Source organism: Corythoichthys intestinalis, chromosome 14, assembly GCF_030265065.1.
Source record: "Corythoichthys intestinalis isolate RoL2023-P3 chromosome 14, ASM3026506v1, whole genome shotgun sequence".
NCBI classification, from domain to species: domain Eukaryota; kingdom Metazoa; phylum Chordata; class Actinopteri; order Syngnathiformes; family Syngnathidae; genus Corythoichthys; species Corythoichthys intestinalis.
In genome coordinates this window covers 30,989,285-31,006,800 of record NC_080408.1, presented here as the reverse complement: position 1 = coordinate 31,006,800, position 17,516 = coordinate 30,989,285, and the positions used below count along the sequence as shown (strand labels likewise).

Below are 17,516 nucleotides of genomic sequence, written 5' to 3'. Positions count from 1 at the left end.
GTCAACAAAAACTAGACGAAGACAAACACATTTTGAGGTGACTAAAATATGACTAAGGCTAGGTTCATACCGAGGGCTTCATGCACGAATCAGATTTTTTCATATTTTTACGACTCAGCTGAAGCATGAACTTGACGGTCTGAATTGGAAAAATCGCATAAAAGTGGACTATTTCAAATCCGATCTAGGTCACTTTTGTATGTGGTTAAAATCTGATCTGGGCCACATTTTTCCAGAATGTGGCTGCGGTCTGAACAGTTAAAGCTGTAATGTGAAGTTAGGTTGGCCAACCATGTTTTTGAATAATATGAATGGCTCAACATTTATAAGCATATTTTCGTTATTTTTTTTAACGCAACCCTTCCAGATTCTTTGTTTAACCCATAGCAACGCCCTTGACAACGAAAATGCTTTTCTTCGGCAAGCTTCGGAAATCTTCGGAAATTACGTCACACCAGGAAGTGCGAGGGAAGTCCGCCATAGAACAGTATTGTTTGTTGCATTGCTTCTCGGTAAGATGCCACGGCGGTGTGTGGCGATGTTTTGTTCTCACTCAAACGAAAAGTTGTATGAGTGGCCAAAGGATAGCAGGGCACGTAAATGGACATCATTTGTTCGCACGAAGCGAATGAATTTCACGCCATCATCGTGTAGTGTTCTCTGCTGCAAACACTTTGAAGATGCCTGCTTCCTTAACCGGTCTGCTTATGATCAAGGATTTGCCAAAAAGTAAGTGTGATTTTTGGATAGATGACTGATGACTTTGTCAGAGCTGCCAACTGTTGTGGAATGCACAGTAGAAGCTAGCGACGTTAGCCGAAAGCCAACTCGTGGCAATAGTCGTTGCATAGTTGTTGTTGTGTTCGCTAGTGTTACGTCCCAAGGACGGCTCGCGAAGGGCGTAACATAAAACGAGCCACACAATTTCACAAGTGGCACAAAATTTACACAACAATCAAACTCGCAATGAATATGTACAAAATGTAGATGAAGCGCGGCTTCAGGGTAAGCCCAGGCCAAAACAACAAACAAAAGGAATCTACACTTGAACCCCACCCGCTAACTAAACCCTCATCATGAAAAAGAACGAAGAAAAGACAGCCGCTAACCTAGCTTCTTACGCAAAAAAAAAAAACAGGAGAAAACGGGTTGAACAGAAATGGCGACTTACCCCTTCTTGCTTCAGTGCTCTTATTTACAGTGGTGAACAAAAACGATCCAATAACGAATAAACACAAAAGACCTCACCGAAAAAGCGGGAGTGTATCAGACTAGCGATCAAATGCAAACGAGCGTGAATGGCGAGCAAACAGCTGGCGAGGAGGACAGCGGCAGAATGCTGTCAAATGTGAACGTTGACAGCTCAAGTCCCGCAGTGAATCATGGGAAATGTAGTCTCAGGACAACACTGAAGTGGTGCTTTGTAATCTGTTCGCTTGTGTGAAAAAACTACCTTTCATCACGCCATTAGACGCCACTTCCTGCCGTTAGCCCCAACTAGGAAGTAGTAGTAGCTGGTAGTACGAGGCGAGGCGGAGATGAGCGAGAAGCAAAACTTCGTGGTCGACTGTGGCGGCAGTCCGCTATTATTTTGTTTTCTTATTGTTGCCACAATAAAGTGGAGAAAGCCATCAACGACTCATCTCCTTCTTTCCCCCCAACGTTTTTATATTATTATTTTATATGCACAAGAGCTGCAGGATCTTCCAAAATGAACATGCAGTCTGATTATTATTTTTTTAAACAATGTCATCAGATAGACAAAAACATAAAATTATGTGCAAATGCCTGCATCTTCAAATCATGAAAATAATAACAGCCTATATCTTACCAATCTTGTAATCTCGATGGGTCTTGTGTCCATTCCATGTCAGGTAGTCTAGGCACATTGTTTGCATCCTGATTAGCGTCTGGCTAATACACGTTAGGTCCAACATAAAATTCCAAGCTCCTCTTCTTCCTCCAACTCTTCAAAAACTTGGATCTCCTCCCTTGCGCTCGATCTATTGCTTATATCGCTGTTTGAATCATTGTTTGAAGGGCTTTGTATGGCGGCCGTATGGAGCGCTGCCATCGCTGTTCTCGCTGTGAGGTATCATTTCCGGGTTCGTCCCCTTTCAGGCTCGAACTTCGGAAACGCGATTATTTTGTCAAATATACAACATATATATTATTTTTTCATGCTTTATTTGTTGGACAATGTTTAATTACTTTAATTGTGACCCTATTTGGCATGTTATGAAATTACTTCATATTACTGCTTTAAGTCAGCCAAATTGGAATCCATGCAGTAATTACATCAGAAAAGAGCGGGAGAGACAGGGCGCTACGATAGCGGTGCAGCTGTGCATTAGCGTTAGCGCCTAGCTTGAACGCGGCTTTTGGGGAAGGTGCAGGATGACAAGTCATAAAAAAAAGGGATGAGAATAAGGCTAAAAATGCTCAGTTTTCTCTCTGCTCCAAATGATCAATATTTCAAGATTGCTTACACGGACGGCCGAGAGTCGGGACAAACTGTCCGTATGTGTCTGTGTCATGCACGGACAGTTGCTATCAATCCGTATAAACTTTGAATATAAGACTAAACGGGGATTATTTATGTCTTTTATATGTGTCTCCTTTTTGGAAATCAAAATATGATCACCTTATGTTGGGCCAGCATGAGGGGTCATTTACTTGATGCTCCTGCACATGCGGGTCAGTTTACGCAGCGCGTGTTGGACTGGGAATTAGTGTGCATGCGTAATACTTGAACAGGTTTAATGGAAAAAGGCAGTCTGAATGGGCACACACACAAAAAAAAAAAAAACAGATATGACAAAAAAAAATTGGAATTGTGCAAAGACCTGCAGTATGAACCTAGCCTAAAGGCTGAGTCATGCTTCTGCGGCAGACCTATGCCGCCAAGGCAGACCTAATTTACGACCCTTCGCCGTAGCCTGACGTGCATCCCCACAATTTTCTGACTTCGCGTCACGTGAACGCGTGGAGATGTGAGGCAAATGGACTGTGATTGGTCCGCTCAGACTGCTTTTTCTGGTTCAGCGCAAAATCACGGCTATTTTCAAACGTTGTGCTTTACGCAAAAATGGACCAAGCCAACGAGAGTATCATCAAAGAGGTCTGTAAGTATGACAACGTCTACACTGTCTCATCAAGACATTATAAAGTTTACCAAATGGGGAACAAAAAAACTCTGTTGGCATTGTTGTGTAACCAGAAGAAACCTAGAGGAAGTCGACAAGAGTTCCCTAAAACCGTACAAACACAACACCACACCCCTGTAGTGGCTTGGTGGTGAATTGCAGAGCAACGCGTTCCCTTGCCGCAGAACTATCAAATGCTCATTGACGCCGTCCTCGTTACGCCGTCAACGCAACGCAGAAGCATAACTCAGGCTTAAGACTAATAAGTATTATCGGCCAAAAGACTAAGACTAAAACGGAAATTAAAACAACACTGAGCCGCACTCATTGATTGGACAAATTTAGAAGAGGAAATACCTTCCTTGGAGCAGAGGGGAAGGGAGGGAGAGTGGTGTGACGCTGCACGTAATGTAGCATAAGCGCACCCTGGTCCATTTGCATTCACAAGCGAAGCAGAGTGCGCTTAAAGCAGAGACCCACGATTTTTGAGCGGACCAGAGTTCATTTGTTTGGACCGTACAGGTCATTTCACATTTACAGAACGATGCGGACAATCAGGGAAAAAGAACTCAGACAGACAGACAAATAGGTATGGTGTATAGTGACTGACAGACAGAACAATAGACACAAGGACAATAGAGAGAGATGAGGAGACAAACATGAAGAAAGACAGATGGTAGAAAGACAGAAACGGAAAGACAGATAAAGGATGAAAGACTGAACGACGGATTTAAAGACAAAAGAGACAGTTATTGTGGAAAGCAGGCAGTCAAAAAGGAGATAGCAGGAAACGAGGAAGGCAGGCAGAGAGAAAGACATGAGCGGGGAGAAGGGCTGAAAGACAAAATAATGGCCATACAGAGAATACAGAGAAAGATACAAAAAGGGAAACGCTGAAATATCAGGAGACAGACAAATAGCGTCAGGTAAATAGAAAGACACATAGGCAAATAGACAGACTGAAAGACAAAATAATGGACAGACAGACAATAGCTAGACAGACAGTTGCACATTAAGGGAAACAGGCAGTCATACAAAGAGAGTGGTAAACAGGCAGGCAGGAAAACAGACAAAAGTGATAGAGACTGACGAAATGGAGGCCATATGGTCAATAAAAACAGACAGATACAAAGGAAAATAGACAGGCATCAATCTGAGGACGCAATCGCATCAGAGGTCATTGCCATCAAGGAATCTGATTTCCTGCAATTTCATCATCATCTTCCTCCTAATCTGAAGATTTCTTCCCCGGCGACACACCCCTCCCTTGCGTGTCACTCTTCATCTTCCTCCTCTTCCTCAAACTCCCTTTCTTCCTGTCTTTCTCATTTCCTCTTACATCATTTTCACCCACGTACCATCATTCATTCCATATTCCAATTTCACCTTTGCTGTCCTCTTTCGTCCCCCCCTCGTTTTCGTTCCCCCTCCATCCTTTTGTTGCTCAGCCCTCCCTTCTACTTTCCGCACCATCTCCATTGGCCTTTTCATCTCCAATTTCAAACGCTCCCCTCTCCTCTTCCCTTTATTGCAGCAAACAACCAACATTGGCGGGCGCACATAAAAGTTGTACAATATTAATAATGCTACATACAGCACAGAAACTTTGTACCCCCACAAAGGGTGGGGGGTGCACTGAAGAACACCAATGAAGGCGTTGTGGTTTGTCATGCAAATCATAGTGATTTTGTATTCCTTGTACCATCTAATGCATTTTTAATCTGGCACACCCTGGGGGTGAGTACACAAGAGTTTAAGGTTTTCTGATATACAGGAAATTTTGTGAAAATATAAATGTGAAAAACACTCGTATACAAACAGCCATTATGCATAAATATCATGACGCGGCATAACTCCTGAAACTGCCATAAATACACACGGGCATTATTGGTTGGCGTGTATGCACCCGCATATGTGTGCTAGCAACAGTTTGAGAATAGAGAGAAAAAAAGAAAGAAATGTTCTTATGGCAACTGCCATTAGATAGGATTTTGTCTTGCCTCCCTCTCGGGGGTGAGCGCTCCACTTTTTGGGAATTCCTGATATGCCGACTCGGCATCAACTTGAAAACGCTTATTAGTTAGGATACCGCTCATGCAGCCCCGGGGGTGCACCGGAGTTGGGTGATGTACAGGATGCGGCGTATAACTCTGATGACTTTGCATAAATGCTCCTACGTGCAATGAGGGAGGAAAGGAGGCATCCAGCAATTAGAATTGGGACGAAACGCAGCCAGCCAGTTAGCCCGCGTTTGGGTTTCTGTGGCGTGAAATATTGATGAGGTCAGCACTGGGAAACTGAAGCGCAAATGTTGTTGCTGTTTTGCGGTAGCACTGCGAGACAACCGCATCCAGCTGCACCGCTCCACGCCCACCGAGCTGTCCATCATCATCTCCGAGGTGCAGCTGTCCGACGAGGGCGAGTACACCTGCTCCATTTTCACCATGCCCGTGCGCACTGCACGTGCCACCGTCACAGTACTAGGTAAGAAACACAGATTTTATTTATTTATTTTTTGTTGTGTGTGTTGTGTGAATCAACCTTTAGCATAAAATACTCTGCATACAAAAACTCTAAACATGTGGTTTTAGAAAAACAATTAATTTTAAATATGAGAGCTGAGGTTGTGATGATTCTAAAGGGAATATTATTTTGAAAATATTTAGGGTGTATTACATTTTTTTAGGAAGAATAAAGTTGCCGTTTATATCGGTAGGTATGCACAGTTTCATGCAATAAATATGATCTAATTTAATACTGTATATAGAATGTACTTGGAAAAAAACAATGTTATGTGCAAGCAAATACAGATATAAAACACTGTGTGCAATTTTCCCATTTTCGATTTTAGAAATATAGTAATAAAAATAATAATGTAAGTTTTTAGTTCAGTTTTGCTGGTAGAAAATGTTTCAGAAAATTTTGGCAAAAATGTATACTTTAATAAAAACAGATTTCAAGTAATAGAAAAATCTCATCATTAATGACAATTTTTAGAATGTGAAACTAATACAATCAACACATTTTTAACAAAATATTTTCATTTGGGAAATTTTCAACAAAAAAAAAAAAAAGTTATTATTTTTGGGGTATGAAAAACGTTTAAAAAACTTTTTAAAAATTTTTTCATTACAAATGAAATATTCTGTTTCTTTTAATAATCGTAAATGTTTTTGGGCCATATTTTTTTTTTATACTTTTGTTCGAGAATGTCATGTATTTTCTGGCCATAAAGTCATCCCAAAATTGCAAAACAACAACAACCCCCCCCTCCCCACACTAAACTACTACTTTCTCATAATATAATTACTTTTTGTTTTCTCAATAAAACAAAAAACATAACAAAAAACACATTCATTCCCACAAGAAAGTACAGTGGTATGAAAAAATATCTTAACCTTAAAATTTAGAAATTATTTTTATTTTTAAGTATTAATTCAATGGCTGCCACGATGGATCGCTGACAGTCAAATTGGATTGGATGGTGATTACTGCCATTGGCAGTAAAACATGTTCATTCAATGTCAGTCTTCCATTTGGAATGTATTTGATGTAGAATTGTCAATGGCAGCGAATGAGTTAAGAGTTACAAGCAACAAAATCCAAAAGCCAGAGGTACAGTGGTATGAAAAAGTATCTGAACCTTTTGGAATATCTCACATTTCGGCATAAAATCACCATCAAATGCGATCTGATCTTTGCCAAAATCCCACAGCTGTAAAAACAGTGTCTGCTTTAACTAAATACACCTAAACATTTATTGGTTTTCATATTTTAATGAGGATAACATGCAAACAATGACACACCGGAGGGAGGGGGGGGCAACCATGTGAACCCTCTGCCTAAGGAAACTTAAAGAGCAATTGAAACCAATTCTTACCATACATTTTAAGTCAGGTGTGTTCCCAATCACTGACGAGTGGTCTAAAGCTGCCCTGCCCACTGTAAAACATACACCTGGTAAGAATTGTCTTGATGAGAAGCAGTGTCTGATGTGCACCATGGCTAGGTCAAAAGAGCTGTCTGAAGACCTGCAATCAAGGATTGTTGATTTGTTTCAAGGTGGGGAAGGATACAAAACCATCTCTAAAAGTCTGGATGTTTGTCAGTTGACAGTCAGAGAAGTTGTGTACAAATGGAGAGAGTTTGGCACGGTTGCTTCCCTCCCAAGGAGTGGCCGTCCACCAAAGATGACAGCAAGAGGTCTGCGCAGAATACTAAGGGAGGTAAAAAAGAACCCTAGCGTGTCTGCTAAAGACTTACAGAAATCACTGGCACCGTCCAATATCTCTGTGCACACATGAACTATATGTAAAACTATGGCCAAGAATGGTGTGCATGGGAGGACTCCACAGAGGAAGCCACTGCTGTCTAAAAACAAAAAACACATGGTTTCTCCTTTAATGTTCGCAAATAGGCACTTGGACACTCCACAGAAGTTTTGGCAAAACATTTTGTGGACTGATGAAACCAAAGTTGAATTGTTTTGGAGTAGCACACAATGTCATGTGTGGAGAAAAAATGGAACAGCTCACCAACATCAACACCTCATCCCAACTGTGAAGCATGGTGGACAGAGCATCATGATTTGGTTCTGTTTTGCTCTCTCAGGGCCTGGACAACTTGCAGTCATTAATGGATGAATGAATTAACAAGTTTATCAGGATGTTTTGCAGGAAAACCTGAGGCCGTCCGTCAGACAGTTGAAGCTAAAAATGGGATGGATGCTGCAACAAGACAATGATCCAAAACACAGAAGTAAATCAACTTCGGAATGGTTTCAAAATAACAAAATACACGTTCTGGAGTGGCCAAGTCAATGTCCAGACTTGAACCCCATTGAGATGCTGTGGCATGACCTAAAGACAGCGATTCATGCCAGACATCCTAGGAATCTGACTGAACCACAGCAGTTTTATAGAGAGGAATGGGCCAAGATTAGTCCTGATCGATGTGCCAGACTCATCTGCAGGTACAGGAAGCATCTGGGTGAAGTTATTGCCAAAGGGGAGGCACAAAATATTAAATGTGATGGTTCACTTACTTATTTTTCCCCCTTCTGTCATTGTTTGCATACTATCCTCATTAAAATATGAAAACTTATACTGTAAATACTTCGGTGATTTTAGTTAAAACAGACACTGTTTTTTCATCTGTGTTTTGGCAAAGATCAGATCACATATGATGGTGATTTTATGGAGAAATGTGAGAAATTCCAAAAGTTTCAGATACTTTTTCATACCACTGTATTTCCTTCTCGTATTATCTATTTTTTTCTTAGTGTCCAAACTAAATATCTTCTTGAGGGCTGTCTTCACACAGTAGATTAAACGATTATTTGGTGACCTTCTGAAAGTCACAAGGAGCCTGCCAGACGTTGCTTTAAGCGACACCCACATATCGATCACACAAAAAAATATCATGGTCAATATTTAATGTCGCAGCATCTGATGTCGTGTGTTTGCATGCAATAGAGCAGCATAGAATATGAATGAGGGAATAGTAATAGTCCACATATGGACTGAACTGTCCAGGAACGCACAATAAAAGACTTATGAATTATTCCACAACAGGCTAACGAGGGAGCGCGTTTAAAAGTGACCCACGCACACATGTGTTGCCACACTCCGTGTCTCCCGTGTGGCTTGCTGAGTTTTTGACATTTTTTATGAATTTTTGATGCTTCTCCAGGGTGATGAAAAATGTATGCAAGGCAAAATCCACACAGTGTCACCACTGTCAATTACACATGCCAAAAAGTGCAAAATTACAGCAAAAGTGACTGGCAAATATGCGTTTTTTTCTTTGGCTGTACAAACTCAAAATGCTTTGGCTGACATTAGGAGACAATAAAAGGAAAACGTTAAAATTCAATACATCGTTACTTTTTTTTCTTGAAAATGTAAAATTTGAAAAAAAGAAAGTATGCTCTTGAATTTAAAAAAACAACTTTAACACAGTCTTTGTCTGAATAATTTGACTTAATGCTAGAATTACATTATCTTTAAGAAAAAAGTCTGTTTTTGAAAAACAGTCTTTTTGTTGACTACATTAATGCCATTGTTATACTGAAATAAACAGATTATTTTGCTTGGAAGTAAAATAAATAAACAAATAAAAATCAAGCAATTAACTGCAAATCAATGTACCGTAATTTTCGGACTATAAACCGCTACTTTTCTCCTTCATTTTGAATCCTGCGCCATATAGTGCAGTGCGTCTTATTTGTTGATTTATTTGGGTTAATTGGTAACACTTTATTTGACAGCGGCATCATGAGACTCTCATAAGACTGTCATAATTATGACGTTGTCATATAATGTCATTAAGTGTCATCCGGCAAATTATGTCACTAACTCCATTTATGTCCAGTTTAGATCTTTTACATCCATTCAAAAGCGAGATCATTTACCGGATGACACTAAATGACATATGCTATAAGCATTCATCAATGCTCATAACAATGTCATGTCATTATTATGATTGTCTAATGACAGTCTTATAGCACCACTGTCAAATAAAACGTTACCAAATACCATAACTACCAATTAATGAAATAACTGGAACAGTAACTGAACAAATAATTAGCAGGAGGCATGTTGGACAATAACAGCATTGACATCAGGTGGCAGCCGAGGGCGACTGTCTTCTCCTAAAAGAGCAGTGATGGCCAAATGAAGCTTCTTGAAACAATGAATCAAATGGCTGTGAAGCTTCATGGTGGTTAACTTGGTCTTATGACAGTTGTATGATGCCGCTGTCAAATAGAGTGTTACCAGTTAATATCTTTTGGCGTAAATATCCCATAATACAGTCCAGTTATCTATGAACAAATGACGTTTTCGTGTCAAATTTGGTGGGTGGCGCCTTATAGACAGGTGCGCTTTATAGACAGATGCGCCTTATAGTTTGAAAATTACGGTATATTCATAACTATGACAACGGAGAAAATAATATTAAAACAGAAAATGACACACTCCTAACAGCTGAGATTTTGGAATGAATTTGCAGTCAAATACTTTTGGGACTGTCAGCCAGGATGTCTGAACGCCAGAGAATGCTGGAACTTTTCTTTGGTGCTGTTCCAGTGAGATTTACAAAGATGACACCCTGAAGAAAACATCAAAATACCCTCAGTCCTTGATGATATGGGGCTGCATGTCAGGAAAAGGCACTGGGGAGATGGCTGTGGTTAAATCTTCAATAACTGCACAAGTTTACATTGAAATTAATGACAGCTTTCTTATCCCTTGATCCAGATGATTAGGTTAGTAGCTTCTTTAGTGTACCTTTTCATAATATGCTAAGTTTTTGAGATAGGGATTTTTGGGTTTTCTTGACTTTTTTGCTAAAATCATCAATATTAAAACAATAAAAGGCTTGAACTACTTCAGTTGTGTGTAATGAATCTAAAATGTGTGAAAGTCTAATGTTTATCAGTACATTACAGAAAATAATGAACTTTATCACAATATGCTAATTTTTTTAGAAGGACTAGTATATTTCCCTACACTTGCTCTATAAAAGTAACATTTACTGACCACCACAATGTTTTTTATTTATTTCTTTTAGTGTTTCTGAATGCTAAAGAGTTGCACTTTTGAACTAATTCATTATTTTTTTCAAGCTTTTTATCAGAGTTTGTTCTACATGATAAAATGTCTGAGTGCTCGTCCAAGACTGGTGATTCCATACTTTATGCTAGGGGTTGTATTATGACCACAAGGTGGCAGTACGTTCTACGTTCTGTAAAATGTTAACCCGCTCTAAACCATGGCGACTATCGCCAACACATTAGTTTTTTTTTTTTTTTTTTTTTAATTATATGTAGCATGAGTTTAAAAAACGATCCCTTTCACCCGATTCTGATCCTCTGAAAATTTGGCCTGGTCGGCCTGATTTCCGATCATGTGATCGGATCGGGACATATCTAGTCGCAACTTTTTTTTTTTCTTCACCTTGGGACACGCTCTGGGGAAGCAACATAACAGCTAACTGAGAGGACAGAAAAGAATAGCGGGAATCAGGCCCGGAGTGACTAATCGGGAGCTTCTTGACGATTCCCGATGGGCCGGCTGGCCAGATGGGCCGGTCCGGGTTTTATTAAAAACAAAAAAAAATTACATTGTTATAATTGTTTGGTATTTATTTATGACAGTGTCACTGAGTATAACTTACATTTTGTTACCTGTGGGCCATCTTTAAAAAAAAAAAAGCTATATATATATATCTTTTTTTTTTTTCCAGACGCATCCTCACGTGTGCAGACGAAAAATACAGCATGCAGCTCCGCCCCCTAATTGTAGTCTGTATTGAGCCAAATTAGCTGCTATCTCGGTGCTCGGATGGATAAAAAGAGCAAGGGTGGCGCTGAAAAAATAAGAATTAAAAAGAAAAAAACACTCGTGAAAGAATCGGCAAACTGCGCAAAAATAGCTAATTTTTTTTCATGCAACGACCTCGCTGCCTCAAACTGCAGAGGATTACAACGAAAGTGGTAAGGCCAGATAGCGAATAAAATGCAACTTGCACCGTGTGATACGACAATATGTAATTGTGGAAACTTTGGCTTCTTGTAGCACCTCACAAGGGATATGTAGCAGCAAGCTTTAGCCATAATGAACTCACTACAGGTGCAGAGCTGGAAGGTAGGATTGCCATGTTGTTCAGTGAGTGAAAATTAGAATTAATATAATCAATTACGTGGCGTTTTTAAAGTGGAAATGGAAAATGGATAATAGTATCATTAGAAGTTGTTACAATGTGCAATACGTATTCTTTATTTTTCGTATTGTTATGTTGCTATGTTTGTTTTATCTGTAAGCACTCATTTTGTTAATATTTTATGTTGCAGAAAAGGTCTTATTTATTAATATATTTTTCAAATGTATCATTTAATAGATTTTTTTAAATCCATTTTTAAATTTGTTTAAAATGATGTTGTGTTGCACTTGTTAAAATAAAGCCACCTTGTTAAACAACCATTACCTGCACTGAATTGGAATACACAGAATTACAGTACACGGCTTTAGACAACACTGAACTTAGCACGCGTATGCATAATGACATTATTTTAAATGAGTGGGCTGGTCTGAGGCATGAAATTCCAGGGCCGAAAATGAGTCCCACTCCGGCCCTGGCGGGAATGGTACTGTTTATTAAGAGTAATTACCTGTGAGAATTTGTGGGTTGACATCCCAATATTGAACTTTGTGGCTTTTCTTTCAGACTACACAACTATTCTTTGAATACTTACAAAATAGGATTACAATTTTTGCACACACACAAAAAAGGCGATCTGTTTGTCTTAGTTTTTCCATGCCCACAATTGTATCCCACCTTTGCTGACATTTCGGGAGGTCCCGTGAGCTGCTGTTTTTAATTAAAGTCGACACAGCAACTGACAAAAATAAACAGTTTGCCCGACATCCAGCTTCCGACACAAACGCCCCAATGTGAGCGTTCATTTAGCTGTTTTGTTGGTGGCTAATTACTCATTTATTTCCTTCAGAATGAGGGCAGTGCATCTCTTTAAAGACACGCAGCAAAAACCTTCAAAGTCAACAGCAAGAAAAAATGCAGCAAATATGGCCACAATTAGCTGACAGCCAAAAAGAGCACTAGACAATCCATACTTGAAAGATGTGTTTGTGAGTGTGTTTACGTGTGTGTGTGTGTGTGTACATGGCGCCACAAAGATGATTAGCCCACACTCCAATCAATAAAGCACCAGTTTACTTTATTGCTTATGATGGAGAAGTGTCACGCTCACAAGGGCTAACCTTTACTCACTGTTGGTTTAAAAACAATAAGCATTTGTGCGTCATGTCAATCCAGTGGTCAGCAATTTTATTCTTTGTGTCTCACTCAGTCACTGCAGAAGAAATCTGCTCCAAAAAAAGGTTTATTAGAATTAAATACTTATCGTAAATAAATGTTTCACTCCGTTCTATTACGGCCATTTGCTAAAATCAGTGAGCTCAATTTTTTTCTTTTGAAAGAAACACACATATTTTTTTGTATTCGTGCCAATTTACTGAAAAACAAACACTGTCTTCAGACACTTTGCTACAATATTTTTATATTTAACTCAGATGCTGCCCATTTCTTCTGATCATCCTTATGATCATCCTTTAGATGGGTCTAAGCTTTCATCGGAGTCCAGCTATTTTCCATTATACTCACTGGACTTGATTAGGAAAAAGCCACACACCTAGTACAAGGATATCTTGGACAAAAACTTTCTCCAGGGTGCTCAAGACATCAGATTGGGTGAAACTACACCTTCCAACGAGACAATGAACCCAAGCCCGTAGTTATGATAATAAAGGAATGGCATCAGAAAAACTTTGTGACTGTTCTTGAATGGCACAACCAGAACCCTGCCATAGACTTGATAATATATTGACGGGACACGGGGCGTGGAGCCGATTCGTAGGGGGCTTATCTCCGTCAAAGCTGACCGAGTGGAAACGCAGACAAAGAGCTTTTTCCGTTGAAAATTCATGTGAATAAATGCTTAAATCCCTGAATTCTTTATAGATATGGACGTAAAACAGTCTCGGTTGTTGGTTAAAAGCAAAAAAAAAAAAAAAAAACGCAGGTAGCATTTATTTTACGTAAATATTGCCAACTATGAGGCTAGTCAGTAGGGAAATTAGCGGCCACCGTATGTAAACAAAGAGCTTTTTCAATTAAAAATTCTTGTGAATAAATGCTTAAATCCCTGAATTCTTTATAGATATGGACGTAAAAGAGTCTCGATTCTTGGTTAAAAGCAAAAAAAAAAAAAAAGTGCAGGTAGCATTTATTTTACGTAAATATTGTGACGTATAATGCCATTGCTGTTGCGACTAATTTCTACCATTGATTTTTTTCACAACGTTCCAAAATGCATGCATGGTACGGAAAATATAATAATTAGCTTGAATCCTCGAACATATAATTCCTGAGACAATCCTTCCTGTTTGTATGCAGTACAGCTTTCGTACATTTTCAACCTAAATCCGGCGTTAGATCGCTGCATGTGACCGACTGCTAATAAATGAAGCGGAGTGTTGGACGGCCCCCTTCGGGAAGGCGTGACACAGTGAATGGGGAATGTGTCATGTCAATACGATATGAAGTCAATGACCCTGCCTTAAACCCAGTTGAGTATCTCTGGAAAGACCTGATAATGGCTGTCCAACAATTTTCACCATGAGACCTGACAACCAGAGAGTGGTGAAAAAGTTGCTGGTTACATCAATCCCAAAAGGACGTAGGGCTGTATTCGCTCAAAAGTGCGCTTCTACTCAAAACTGATCAATGGATCTGAATACTTATTTATGGCTGTGTAATAATTTAGGTTTTATTTTGTAATACATCTGCAGCAATTTCAACAATTCTGTTTCTCTGTCAATATAAGGTACTCTACATTAATGAGGAAAGAAATTAACATCAAATGATTTTAGCAAATGGCTGAAATATGTGTGAGTAACAGTGAGTAAAATATATTAAGGGAATCTTGAATTATTTCCGTACCCACGTTATAGCGTACAGTTACAGTATCTTTTGGATGATATTTCCGTTAGCTTTGTTAGTACTTGACATGTAAGGTTTTTCTTTGTTCCTTGTAGGTGTCCCTGGAAAGCCTCACATCTCAGGCTTGGAGAATCCTGTGCAGGAGGGGGGTGCAGTCACCTTGACCTGCACCAGCACAGGCAGCAAGCCCCCAGCTAGGCTGCGATGGTTCCGTGGGGACCTGGAACTAGAAGGTACCGATGACTGTGTGTGAGCGCCTTGTCAATGTGCACGTGTGTGTACACAGGCGAATGTGTATATGACAGTCTGAGTTTACGTGTTGTGAAAGCGAGTGCTGGAATGCAGCCGTTTTTTTTTTTTTTTTTTTTTTTTTTTTTGTAATGCACTTCAGTTGAATGAAAAAGATGGAAGAAAACAAATGGCTTTTGATGGAAAATTAACCTTTTCAGCATTTCTTATGTCATAACAGTGTGGAAATTAGACCTTCCCATACCACTGTACTATGCTTTGTTTTATGCTACTACATACCGTACTTTTCGCACTATAAGGCGCTCCTGATTATAAGCCGCCACTCACCACATGGAAAAGGGATTTGTTCAAAGATACGCCACACTGGAGTACGCAGATTTTCGCACTGTATTATGGGATATTTACTCCAAGAAGATATTAACCAGTAACACTTAATTTGACAGCGGTATCATAAGACTGTCATAAGACCAAATGACCCACAACGAAGCTTTGATCCAATTGGCTGCACAGCTGCATTGCTTCAAGAAGCTTCATTTGGCCATCACTGTTCTCTTGGAAGAGATAGTGAACCTCTGCTGCCACTGCTGTCAACACTGTTATCATCCATCATGCCTCCTAGCATGCATTGCAGTGCTACAGATGTAAATAACAATCAAAATTCATGTTCTGTGCGTATTATTTCTTCAGTTACTGTTCTAGTTGTTTCATTAATTGCTAGCTATGGAATTTGTTACACTTTATTTGACAGTGGTGCCATAAGACTGTCATAAGACCATCATAATTATGAGATGACACTGCCTTGAGCATTAATGAATGCTTATAAAAGACATTTTGTGTCATCCAGCAAATTATCTAACTTTTGGATGGATGTAAAAGGTCCGAGCTCGACACAACAGGAGTTAGAGACATAATTTGCCGAATGACACTTAACGACATCTGTCATAAGCATTCATTAATGCCCATGATGATGACATGTCATAATTATGACGGTCTTATGGCAGTCTTATGACGCCACTGTCAAATACAGTGTTACCTATTAACCCAAATAAATCAACAAATAAGCCGCACTGGACTATAAACCGCAGGATTCAAAATGAGGGAAAAAATTAGCAGATTATAGTACGAAAATTACGGTCATACTATTCAGTACATCATTGCTAATGGTGCAAACTGTCTATAAAGTTTATAACACATTTTATATGTACAGCACGCTAGCGTTAGTTAGTTAGTTAGTTAGTTAGTTAGTTAGTTAGTTAGTTAGTTAGTTAGTTAGTTAGTTAGTTAGTTGAATGAAAAAAATGGTTTTCATTCAAATACATTGTATGTTTCAGCAACAACATAGTCAAAAACATCAAAATTTGTTTGTGTTTTTTTCGTTGCATTAGTTTGAATGAAACATTGTATAAAATGTGTACATAAAATTGTATTAAATTGATCAAAAGCCCTTGAATTGAATCAAAACGTGGCAGACTCTGTATATCGGCAATTATTGCATCAAAGTACAAAGAATCAATATTAAATCGTATCGTAAATAGGTAGGTAGTCGCTCTATTAGTTAATTACATATAGTAGTTCATGCTTTGCTGGGTATACAGTATGAGTTATTTGCTTGTTTATGGATTGCATATTGCATATTAGTTAATTAGTTAGTAGGTTGTTTAGCTAGTTGCTGGTTATTAGCTAATAAGTTAGCTTTTTTGGCTTGTTAGTTGCTGTTTGGTATGGTTTGGTTAATCTTGTGAATCATCATTTGTGTAGCGGGTTTTTAGGTGCTTTCACACCATTTTAAACGGGCCAGAGTTCTTTTTCTCAGATTTTCCATTCGTTTTGTAAATGTGAATGCGCATTCAAACTCTAGTTCAGACCAAACAAACGAAATCTGGTCCGCTCAAAAACCGGTTTATATGCACCCTGCTTCACTTGTGAATGCAAGCGGACCAGAGTGCGCTTATGCTACATTACGTGCAGCTGCTGTGACGCTCCACACTCCTTCCTTTCCCAGGAGGGAGGTATTTCCTCTTCTAAATTGTGATGCTACTCAGGAAAGTTTGGTTGGCGCAGTGTGAATACTGAACCTTATCAAGAAGTCATTTGCAAGTGTTGCTCTAATAAGTCTTGGTGTAATATGAATTCAGTTGTTTGAACAGTTAAAATACAGCGTGAGTGTTACTTCCTCCAAAAAGGCCTTTTGAGCTGAGCCCTAGTTGAACTGTATCTACTCTTTTGGTTTTCCTGCACTTGTATGTGGTTTACACAGTATACGCTCAACTTGTCTGTTGTTAGTGATTTGAGATGCAAGCGACAACAACACAGCAAGGTGCGGCGGAAGAGGATCTAGCCGGGGATAAGCGCCATGATCCAGCTATAAAAGGCCATGCGCATGTCGGGATAGTAGTGTTGAAGGGACGAGGTGGGACACAGGCTGCGCCAGACGACCCCTTGGGTTCCTGACTGATAAACGGCGGGAAACAGGCAGCGAAGGAGACGTCAGGAGAAGACGAATGAATAGACTTTTTTTTACTTGCCCATGTTATATCCGGACAAATTGCAGCAGTGTAACTTCTGACCCTACTCGCTTCTTGTCAACTGGAGGGTTCT

At 39.4% G+C, this 17,516-nt stretch overlaps 1 protein-coding gene across 2 annotated transcripts in view; it reads left to right on the top strand.

Annotated features, from left to right (window-relative positions):
• cadm3 (cell adhesion molecule 3) overlaps positions 1-17,516 on the top strand; it is a 206,648-nt gene that overhangs the window by 132,194 nt on the left and 56,938 nt on the right. For both annotated transcript variants that reach the window (XM_057857228.1, XM_057857229.1), the window contains exons 4-5: positions 5,478-5,630; positions 14,765-14,902. In XM_057857228.1, coding sequence (XP_057713211.1) covers positions 5,478-5,630; positions 14,765-14,902 — 291 coding nt within the window. The remainder of the gene's footprint in view (positions 1-5,477; positions 5,631-14,764; positions 14,903-17,516) is intronic.